The sequence below is a fragment of the Aplysia californica genome, unplaced genomic scaffold (genome assembly GCF_000002075.1).
Source record: "Aplysia californica isolate F4 #8 unplaced genomic scaffold, AplCal3.0 scaffold00051, whole genome shotgun sequence".
Taxonomy (NCBI): Eukaryota; Metazoa; Mollusca; class Gastropoda; order Aplysiida; family Aplysiidae; genus Aplysia; species Aplysia californica.
The window spans coordinates 423,559-435,424 of NW_004797321.1; the positions used below are offsets into that span (position 1 = coordinate 423,559).

Sequence of the window (11,866 nt, forward strand, 5' to 3'; positions counted from 1 at the left end):
AATTAACACCAAACCATGCCACCTTCTCTCCTTAATCTGTTCTGTTGTTTTGCAAAGCGAGTGATCTTATGATTTGGTTGGGGGTGGGGGGGGGGCTGATATCGGGGGCTGGTGTTTTTCTGGATTTAGTTAAGAACGAACAAGTGATTTTGTTTGGGCCTAGTGGAGGGGGATGGGCTTTTTGTCACCTCAGCAACAGTGCAGTAATCTACATTCCTTTATTCTTACTGTATATAAGGGAGAGAGAGAGAGAGAGAGAGAGACTGGAACTTATATGCCTGGAAGTTCTGCTTGGGTTACTGTGACCATTTTTGTCAGTAGTGGTACTCTTGACCGTAGCCTTCCGCTACTAACCCTTTTCTTTTCAGATTTGCTACCTTGACCATCTTTTCAGAAGTTTTATTGTGACCCCCAGTATTACTGTAGCCATGTTTGTCAGTATTGTTACTGTGGTTGTTTTTGTCACTAGTGTCTCTGTGACCGTTTTTGTCAGTTGTGTTACTGTGACAGTTTTTGTCAGTAGTTTTACTGTGACTGTTGGTAGTTTTACTGTGACTGTTGGTAGTTTTACTGTGACTGTTGGTAGTTTTACTGTGACTGCTTTTATTAGTAATGTTACTGTGACCATTTTTGTCAGCAGTGTTACCGGGTCTGGCTTGAATTTTGGACAGTGGCTCCTGCTGGGACTCTCTTAGTGCACACTATTCTGTAAATAAGTCATTCCTTCAGGGCACTGAGGCAAACTTGGTGAAAACTTGTAGAAAGAACAGGAGGGTAGTGCTCTGTTTCAGCCTGCAGGTTTTCACCTTCTGGAAGATTTACTCATGGTCAACTTTCATCAGGGAAAAAAACACTCTCGATCTAAAGAGTATGCGTGCGGATGGTTGGTGGGTGCTCTAGTGTGATTTGCTCCTTCATTCCTGTCAAACGACTATCATCCTTATCTCTCCTTCTTTTTTATGTTTGTTACTCTCTTGTAGAGTGTGCGGTGGCAGAGCGGTTAGTGCGCTCGTCTCCGAAGCGAAAAGTCCGGGTTTGAGCCTCGGTTCGGACACAGATTTTTTTCACCCCCTCCTGCCCGCCCAGTAGTAATGGGTACCTGACTTCGAGTTGGAGAAGTAAAGGCGGCGTGGAAAGGAACTGGCCACCCTACCACAATATACCGAAGGCCCAGGAAGTTGTCTCACTAACAAGGCAATCCCCAATGTCCGGATCGGATGCAGGAACAACTTTACTTTACTTTACTCTCTTGTAACGCCTCTAATCTTTGACACTTAAACTATGACCTAATAGTATTGCAAGTGCAGTAAAACGTTTACTAAAACAAAAAGTATGAGCTTCAAGTCAGTTAACCTAAAATGTGAAAAATAGTGCGGCTTGTTACGATTTATGATGGGTTGCTTCTAATTTTGATTGGGTCTTCATTCCTTTCGTCTAATAGACATGGCTTGTGTTCATGGTCACAATGTTTTCTATGAGAGTTACTGTGGTTAGGTCTTTACAAGCTTCACTGAGGGTTCATTTGAAATAAATTGTATCAAGTTGTTGATTTCTTTTGTTCAACTTTGCTGTGCTTTTGGCTTTTTTTGTGCTAATTTTCACCTCTTCGTGTGTTTTTTTTGTACTTGGTTAAATGAATGCGAACACCAGGAGATCGCTGTGAGTATATGTTTCTGTGTTTCAGTTTATGATAGCTTATTGGTGACGAGAGCTTGAATTTAATTTATTACTGGATAGAAGGTTGTTGTTGTTTTTCCTTGTACATTATTTTGTATCAACATGGAGGTTGACATAGAGGTGAGGTGCTGGGTGTAAGTTTGGTGATGTGTCAACACATTCAAGAAATAGATAGAAAACCTGGGTCAGGATTAAATACATCCGTTGTGAAAAGCATTTCTTGTTGCTAAGTAGGCCGAGGTCAGATTGAGGAACGTTCTGTGTTGGTCTTGACAATACAGTTGAACCTGCTCAAACTGTCTCTTCCCATTTTCCGCATTGTGTTTTGTTTTTTATACTTTATAATGTCACTGTGTATGACAGCCACCTGTCTAAGATGGCCACTTTTCTCCTGGACAATGAATGGCCGTCTTAAACTATTAAAACTGTATGTGATTTGGGTGATTGTTTGTTTTGTTGGCTGGACGGTTGGGAAGGGCTTCTTTATCTCTCTCACTCGTTGATGGGAGGGTGCACTTGTTGGAAGTGAATGATGGGCACTGTGGTTGGGGGTTTGCTCCTTCTGCTTCTTGTTCACCATCAGTGACCGCCAAGGAGTTGCAGTATAAAGTTTCCAACTGTGCTTCCTTTGGGGGCTCTCGAGAAGAATACAGTTGAACCTGCTTTAATGACCATTTGTCCTAGACAATCACCTGTACAAACGAACACTTCCCACTTCTCTCCTTGTGTTTTTCAAAATGACATTGTCCAAGACATCAACCTGTCTAAGACAAACACTTTTCTCCTCAACATTCTGTAGCTATCTTTGGCAATTTCAAATGTGTTTTAATAAAGGATCTTTTGGCACAAACAGGTTCAATTTTTTGTACCTAAGAGATGGTCACCAAACATTTTCTTAATAATAAACATCGGGTTTTTTTCATATGCTAGGCACATGTACATTAGAGCTGAAAATCATTCCAATAATAAAGATGGACAAGGTACACTATTTTTCAGTTAGTATAGTTGGCATTCTACTCATGACCAGTTCACTGGTTAAAAGATTTCTGGTCAGTAAGGTATTAAAATGAATATTGGAAGAAATTCTGTCAGAGATTTTGGGACAGTCCATTTTGCGAAAGTGTTTCTTTTTCACGTCTTATTCTCTTTTTCTTTTTTTTTTTCATTATGCATTACTTCAACTCACTTTTTCTTTTTGCTTGAAATTTTAATTTTCTTAATTCAAATTTGATTTTGCTTTACTTTAAGTCATCACCTTGCATTTTTAAAAGCAGAACAAAATGTTTCATCAGTTGGTTAGTGGGTGCTATGGTGTGGTTTGCTCCTTTTTTCCTATCAAACATCTCTTCTTCTTTTCTTTCTATGTTACTCTGTAGTAGTTAACACCTCTAATCGATGCAAAGGTCATAAAACTCTTTTTTTAAAGTTTCATCGGCCCTAGTTTGTTGTCAGTGTCCCCACACAGTAACAGCAAGATGGCTGCAGCAGACGAGTCAGATTGTGTTCACCTCTATTCTCTCCTTCTCTTTTGGTTTTTTGGAACATGCAGTAGTCACACAAACACAGGGTTATTCACAACAAGATTGCAATTAACTCTTGTATGGGTTATAGACTCACAGATTCACTCTGAAAGTGTGTGCATAATGGCTGTCTGTTTCTGAGAATTAGACTCTACCTGCGTCGGCACAATGACTCTCCACTGGCTGACAAATGTTCTTGCTTTTATCTGTGGAAATGGATTCTTTTCTGTTTGTAGAGATCTCGTGACATGCGGAAATATGAGTGATTAATGAAGACTACAGGGGGAGAAAAGTGGCAGAGTCACGTTTTTTTGTAAATTATTATTTTGAGTAATGCTCCATCGAGGCTCCATGACAGGGTAGTTTAGCTTAATGTTTTAAAGGGAAAAAATGGCAGGCTTCATGTTGATATGAAGTGGGAATTTTTTAAATATCTTTTAAGATGTAAGGTTCCAAACTTGGAAACTAAAATTCCTTAAAATGTGAGAGCCAGTTTTTCCCCCTGTAGTGTTTACATGTTATTACTCGGAGTGAATTAAAATGAAATGTGTAGGTGTTTTAATTGTTTCTGAGCTGGTGATCAGTTCTTGTCATCAATAGTTTGCCTCTCAGTTGTAAGCTTGCAGGATGAAGTGAGTGATAGTAGTTATGGTAGTGGAAGTAGCAGGAGAAGGCATGTACTGAAGATTCTGCTTTTCTCATTCTACATAGCTGCCAACCAGTACATAGAAAACATATTTGATGTGCTTTTTTAAGGGTCTGAGTATGGAAGTCCCTTTTTAGATAGGAAAATACATATGTACATATCAACTACTCAGTGTGAGTCTCTGTCACATGTCACTTTTCATAATGCCGTATGACAGATTCTTTCACTAAGCAATCGATATTCCCTGTTTTCTAGTATTGTTCACAGACTTGTAGATGCCATAGAAAAACTATGAATTTTTCAAGATTAGTTTTGTGAATAATATTGGGAGTCGTATGCCCCTTACAATTTCTCACATCAAAGCTTGAGCTTATTGAATACAGAAAAGTGTGTGAACTGTTTGCCATTTGGAGGACAGTATCTTGACAATGTCCACCATCTTGACCTTCCAGATGGGTAAAAATCAGGGTTGGGGGGGGGGGTAGAAACGTTGGCAGCTATGAATCTGTAATATTAGCGTGATCAAACTTCTGCCCGTCAAGCTGTAAGGTTTGGCTCTGAGTTTGATTAGATTATTATTAATATTATTTACATCCTTTAGTAGTCTACTAACATGAGGGGGATGGGTGGAGGATGCCACTGGTGAGTCCTTATTCTTTGCTTTCCCTCTTTTATTTCTGTGTGTATGTTACACTTTTTGCCAGCACTGACTGTTATTGTCTTGATGTGCTTCTCTTTACTCAAACAAATAAATGTAGGCAATCTACAAGCTCTAGAGAGTGTCTTTGAGGTGAATTGCTTGTGTTGTTGTTTTTTGGTTATATTTTTGCTATCAGCTTTTAAACAGCTTTGATATTGTCTGAATCTGCAGTTTCATTTGTTTCTTAAGTAGCTTGTTATCCTGCTGAAACACAAAAATTAGGTGTAGCAAATTTGCTGTCGTTTTCTTATGTGTACTTTTCCGTGAGTTTCTTGTTGCTTAATCGAACATTAGATGGAATTTTTCCGCAATATTTTGTTTTTGGTAGCCTCTTATTGTGTTTTAGGCCTTTGGGACAAACTCTTAGAGGGACTAAAGCAGCAACCTTAACCTTGGCCTCATGGAAAGATTGTTTTCAGTTGAAGAGAAATATTTAGTTTCAAACCATTCTTATTTGACAAACTATGCATGGCTTGACTCTTCAAGAAATAGACTTTTTAGAACTGCTTTGGTATCCTTTGAATTTAAAAAAGCAAATGAAGTGGGATGACATCATTGATGTGGGATTATATGCTGACAGCAGAAACAGCACCTAACCACGATTAGCTGATGCCTCTATAAATAGATTATCAATGGTTCAGGTGCTACTGATTTTATTCAAACATATTGTTGCTCCTGCTGTCTTCAAAGTTGTAAAAATTGGTGAACTACTGTTTCTTTGAGATTTTTCTGTTTCAAAGTATTTGTCTAATAGTAAGCAGTCTCGAATGGCCAAGACAAAAGAGCCTGAAAGTCAAAAGATAGTTGTAATTATTTTTCTTCACTTAAAAATAACCTTTTCACGGTCTCATGGTGGTTGCTGCAAACTGTTCTTTTTTTACTCCTTGGCTGCAGGAGTCTTTGACTCTGATCAAGATGCTGCCTTCAAAGGTTTTTGACCTGTTGAAGCTCCAGATTTCGTCCCGTGACCTATCTACTGTAGGAATGATCTTTGTTTGTGTTTATTGTGTTGTGGTTACTTTATTCCTCATTGTACTGGAATTTCACAAACTGTTCTCCTGTTCCCACAGCACAACGTATGGACTACCTCTGTCCCCCGCGGCTGATGCCTGTAGGTCAGCACGCCACGCCCTCTCGCTCATTGCCACTGCGCGACCCCCTGCCTTCATCATCACGATGGCCAAGGAAGTGGCGCGCTTCAACGCATTGGCTCAGAACGCGCAGTCACAGAGTGCACATCTACAGAACATCATTCTGGCGCGTGCGTCAGCAGAAATTCTTCATATCGTTGAGCTACTGGTGGAGAAGATTCCTAATGATGTCGCAGATCTCATAGTGGAGGTGAAAATGTGGTTCTGTCAAGTTGGGATGAGTTTTTGTCTTTATTCTCTTTCCTGTCAGATCTCAAAGTGGAGATCAGATAAAAGCTTGTTTTTTTCATGCTGAGATGCCTTCTGTGTTTTCTGTGCTCTATCAGATCTCATTGTGGAGGTTAAAAACTAGGCTCATGTTGAGATGGCTTCTGTCTGTATTCTGTGTTCTATCAGATCACATTGTGAGCACAAATACATGGTTTTCTTTTGTTGGGAAGGTTTATGTCTGTATGCTTTGTTTATTTATTGGTTCCATAGTATGTTTTAGGTCATCATAATAAACATGTGCTGTCTTGCTTTTGCCTTTCCTGATTGTTTTGAGAAATGTTCCACTAGAAATGTAATAGTTAAATACTGCAATGTACAATATTTGAGCAATTACTTGTATTCTGGAACAAAAAAAATTGGGACTCTAAAGTAAAAATAAATCCCAAACCAGGGCAGGTTTTGTCTTTGTAAACTTAAGGGAAATGAATTTATGCTGAGGATAGCTATGAGCTGCTTTGATTTTGTCACTATGAACAGCAAAGCCGAAAATAAATTTATTGATGGCGACCTTCTCAGACAACCTTTAATTTGACAATAAGTTTGTTCAATGTTTTATCTTAGAACGTGTTATGTTATAGTGTGTAATTTTAATGAGAATTGTACTTTTTTTCTGAGTAGAAGTATTGAATATTATTTTTTTACAGTGACTGTCAAAGTATTTTTTTAAAAAATTTATTGACAATAGATATCACAACAGATAACACATGCTTAGCTCTCACATGCAGAGCCATTGTTTTTCTTTCATTCTTTTGTTTGTGCAATCCTGACGGGGGTGATATTTTTGTTTTCAGGCCATGGATGTCAGCATGTTCTGCCTGGATTTGGCAGCTCTAAAGACCAAAGGATTACCAGAGCTGTTCCCAGCCATATGCAGGTAAACCCATTTGTGATTTCTTTGGTTTAAATATCAGTCCTGCAGTGTACAGAGCCTTTCTGTCTTCAGTCCAATGCCGTTAAATGGCATGCTTTGTTTTGTTGGGGGGTTTTTTCAATTACTCTGTGGTCCCATAAAGTGTTCACTCGGTGTCTGTTGTTTTTGGGGGGGTTTGGGGTTTTGTTTGTCTTTGTGATTTGCTTTGTTTTGTTCTTTATTTTTTAAAATTTGATTAAGGGGTCGTCTTAAACAGAGAGTACTTTTGGAAAATGTCATTATATATAAATCCAATATCATTAAAAAATGCAAGAAGAAAAGTGGTCTTGGACAGGTGGTCATGAAAGAAGGCTTGATATGATATGCATGTGTGACTGAGAAAAGGGTCTAGAAGTCGCATTGATCTAGACTTAATTTTAGAAAATGGGGAATATAGTCTTGTATAGAAAAAAATTCATTTTGGAGAAATTGAGGTTTGTTAGAATATCACTTCATCAACCATACTTCATCCTCAGTAAATATTTTACACCAATTCTCCTCTTCTAAATATGTTTTTGAAGTTTTTAAAAAACTCATGTTCATCTCATAACATGACGAGATGAAACTTTAAAGTTGTTTATCTCACATGTAGTTGATGCTTTTGTCGCTTTAAAAAAGTGACAATGTCTCAAAAACTATTTGAAAAATCTGAAAAATGTAAAAACGGTCGTCAGAAACCGTCATTCTATGCAGAAATGTAGAAAACTTTTAACTACAAAAGTAATAATTTGAACTTGATGACCCTTTTCTCACTGGCTCTCTCTCTCTCTCTCTCTCTCTGTCTCTCTCTCTCTCTCCCTCTCTCTCTCTCTCTGTCTCTCTGTCTCTCTGTCTCTCTCTCTCTCTCTCTCTCTCTCTCTCTCTCTCTCTCTCTCTCTTTCACACACACACACACACACTCACATACATTTAAATGATTACTCAAGCTGCAGTGTACTCTAACTTGATGATGCTGCCTGAGATTTTTGTCTTCTGTCTTCCGTTTTCCTTGTACCTTAAGCTGGAAGGTTTTTGCTTGTGTCCCCTGTAGGTTCAGCATGGTAGCGTATTGTCATCAGACCAAGAGGGTCTGGGTCGGAGCCAGGAACGGGCATTTGGCTCTGTACGAGATGAAACAACATTCCAGGTGTCAGGTAAATCCAAAGCCAGTGATTGGTTGGCCGGTGCTCTGGTGTGGTTTGCTCCTTCTTTCCTATCAAATGTCTATCGTCTTTATCTCCTCCTTCTTTTTTGTGTTTGTTACTTTCTTGTAACGCCCCTATTCTTTGGCACTTTGGTAAAGCCAAAACCAGTGGGTGGTTGCGCGGGTGCTCTGGTGTGGTTTGCTCCTTCTTTCCTATCAAATGTCTATCGTCTTTATCTCCTCCTTCTTTTTTGTGTTTGTTACTTTCTTGTAACGCCCCTATTCTTTGGCACTTTGGTAAAGCCAAAACCAGTGGGTGGTTGCGCGGGTGCTCTGGTGTGGTTTGCTCCTTCTTTCCTATCAAATGTCTATCGTCTTTATCTCCTCCTTCTTTTTTGTGTTTGTTACTTTCTTGTAACGCCTCTATTCTTTGGCACTTTGGTAAAGCCAAAACCAGTGGGTGGTTGCGCGGGTGCTCTGGTGTGGTTTGCTCCTTCTTTCCTATCAAATGTCTATCGTCTTTATCTCCTCCTTCTTTTTTGTGTTTGTTACTTTCTTGTAACGCCCCTATTCTTTGGCACTTTGGTAAAGCCAAAACCAGTGGGTGGTTGCGCGGGTGCTCTGGTGTGGTTTGCTCCTTCTTTTTATCAAACATCCATCGTCTTTATTTCCTCCTTCTTTTTTGTGTTTGTTACTTTCTTGTAACGCCCCTATTCTTTGGCACTTTGGTAAAGCCAAAACCAGTGGGTGGTTGGCGGGTGCTCTGGTGTGGTTTGCTCCTTCTTTTTATCAAACATCCATCGTCTTTATTTCCTCCTGTTTTATGTTTGTTACTTTCCTGTAACAACCTCTTATTTTCGGCACTTATATGACCTACTTGTGTTGCAAGTACCATAAAATGCTTACTAAAACAAAACAAAACAAAACCCAAACCACAACACATACTTCTGAGATGTCTTAACCACATTCTGTGCTCTGCAGTAAGATTGTTTCCTGAGACTCATGAATGTTGTACAAATCACGTTGTGTGATTCTCTGTAAGTCACTCCCTCGTAACACCCCCTAATCTTGGACACTCATATTCACATGACCAAACTCTGTTGCAAGTGCCATAAAACTCTTTCTAAAAACGAAAAGTTTAAAATAAACCCACACATTGGTCACGGTTTTCCCTATTGTTTGTTTTTGTTTTAGTAGAGGTTTTACTGCGCTCGCAACTGCATAAGGTCATATGAGCGCCAGAAGATTAGAGGTGTTACAAGAGAGTAACAGACTTAAAAAAGAAGACGGGAAGATCAGGACGATAGATGTTTGATAGGAAAGAAGGAGCAAACCACACCAGAGCACCCGCAGACCGCCCACTTCCCTATTGTTTAGTTATATGACCCTTGACAAGTGTGTTGTGTACATAATTCCTTTCTTTTTTTGACAAGTACTCTGTATCGGTAAACCTTTTGGTCAAGTGTGCTGTGTCCCGAAAACTTTTTGACCTGAGCACTGTGCTGGTAAACGCCTTTATAAGTGGACCACTTTTGACAAGCCTGCTCTCTCAATATTCACTTCTTGACAAGTGTGCTGTCTCAATAAACCCTTTCTGCTAGTCTGCTGCCTCATATTTGCAATTGTGCCCTTGAAAGTTTTGATGGAAAGGTTTCACTACAGGCACAAGCTTATTTTAAGTGTCTCATGCAGCTTTTTTCTGTGTTCAGACCTAACAGTTTAAGGTGTGGGCGGTTTGTGGATGCTCTGGTGTGGTTTGCTACTTCTTTCCTATCAAACTTCTATCATACCTAACTCTCCTTCCATTTTTTATATTTTTTTGCTACTCTCTTGTAACATCTCTTATCTTACCCCCCTACTTTAAAAAAAAATGTGTTTCTCTCTTGTAACACCTTTAATCTTCTGCACTTAAATGACCTGATTGTGTTGCAAGTGCCATAAAACTTTAACTTACTAAAACAGTGTGTAAGGTTTTCCCCTTACACCAGTATGACCAGATTAAATTTACTTTGTGGAGCAGATGATCTGATTGCCTGCCCATAACCAATTTCTTTTTGGTTTTGTCTCATTCATGCCTAGAGTTGAGATTGGACCTGTTTGAATCAGCTTTTTTCTCTCTTTTTTTAAAAATAAGCCATTTTCAACCCAAATCAGGCTATGTAGATCTATTGAGTTCCCTTTTGCTCTGAGGATTTCATTGGTGTCTGTCCCCAGATGCTGCCTGCCCACCAGGGGCCGATTACAGCCGTGGCCGTCAACCAAGACGGGAAATATTTGGCCACCTTCTCGCACATGGATCACAAGCTGCGCTTTTGGCAGGTGGGTTCACTTATTGGTTCACCTGTAGGCTAACTTTAAGGCTCATTTATAGCTTCACATAAAGGTTCACTTGCAGGCTCACTTAAAGTTTCATGACATACGTATCAATTTTTTCTGTTTTACAGAAAATTGAAGCTTTCTGATCTTCACCCATATATTGAATAATATTGAGCAACTTTGTTTTTAAAGTAAATATGATGTAGGGCTTAGTTGTTTGATGTATGATGAAATCTTACATAGGATTCTTATCCTTGAAATTGATGAGAGCTCCACACATTTTTGACAAAATGCGACCTATCCACATTGAAATTATAAGGAAAGGAAAGAACCTCTGACCAACTTTTGTCGATTGTCGACCACATGTGAAGTCGCTTGACTCTAGGAAAGAACTTGATTGGCAGGCAGAGGATATGTCATGGTTTGTCTAAAAAGGTCTACTGCTTTGTCACATTTTGTAAATTAAGTTTCACTGTCTACAGTTTTTTAAAGAGGAAAAATCAAGTTTTGTGACAAAAGAAGTTGACTTTGGAACGAGCCTCAAATTTCTAGGTACAAATGTACTAGGGTGCTAGTTTTGGCCTAACTTCAAAAATGATGTATGCTGATTTTGGTCATCAAACTGTTAACTTGTAGGTTCACTTGCAGGTTCACTTATAGGCCTACTTATGCTTGACCTCTGGTCAATTTCTGACTCTGACTTCTCTTGACACCACTTGCCACCATAGGATAAAATGGAAAATGACCAAAACAATGTAACTTTATGTCAGGAAGAAAAGGATTGAATCATATATTGATGAAGTTGTTTTGACTGTAATACTGTAATAAGAATACAGTAGAGCACACCTATAAAGAACGCTCCTGTAAAGAACTGACAAAAATAAAGAATACATTTCTTTGCCCTGTTTTTCTTCTGTCTTTGTGTCATTTATATTTTGACGCATTTAGAGAACATACGATAACGAACTGATGGCTGTAACTAACCGATTTTCTTGGCCAAAAAGTCTTTTTCCTTCTTATTTACGGCTGAACAAACAAACCCTCCCATCTCTATGAGTTGACCAAATCAAGAGTTGCTCAACTGCCACGCGAGTCTGCCTACACAGTGGCTAGGTTACACACTGCCCACACACTTATCAGCGCAAGCCGATGGCTGACACAATGGATTCGCATCATTTTTTATTTGTTCGGCCAAGCCCTTAGCCCGGGTCCTAGCGAGGGGAGGCGCCTTTCAATTTATGGACATTGACACTAGTGTGCGAACATCAGCAGTGATTTCTGATGCTGAAATTGTGGAGCAAGTGTAGGAAGCTTCTACTTTTTTAGTTTTAGTAAGAGATTTACGGCACTTGCAACACAATAAGGTCATATAAGTGCCGAAGAATAGATGTGTAACAGGAGAGTAACATACACAAAAAAGAAGGAGGGGAGATAATGACGACAGATGTTTGATAGGAAACAGTGATGACCGTGTGCAGATAACTGTTATAGTGAGCTTTGTGGAGGCAAAACAAAGTGTGGAGAAGTTGAGAAACTATGTTGTAGTCTATGGG

General features: G+C 39.2%; 1 protein-coding gene across 14 annotated transcripts in view; it reads left to right on the forward strand.

The window, feature by feature from the left end:
• Positions 1–11,866, forward strand: part of LOC101846409 (WD repeat-containing protein 7) — a gene marked incomplete in the record, with an annotated part of 80,853 nt that overhangs the window by 65,566 nt on the left and 3,421 nt on the right. For all 14 annotated transcript variants that reach the window (XM_035968319.1, XM_035968305.1, XM_035968306.1 and 11 more), the window contains 4 exon segments: positions 5,614–5,884; positions 6,756–6,838; positions 7,905–8,007; positions 10,212–10,316. In XM_035968319.1, the coding sequence (XP_035824212.1) occupies positions 5,614–5,884; positions 6,756–6,838; positions 7,905–8,007; positions 10,212–10,316 (562 nt within the window).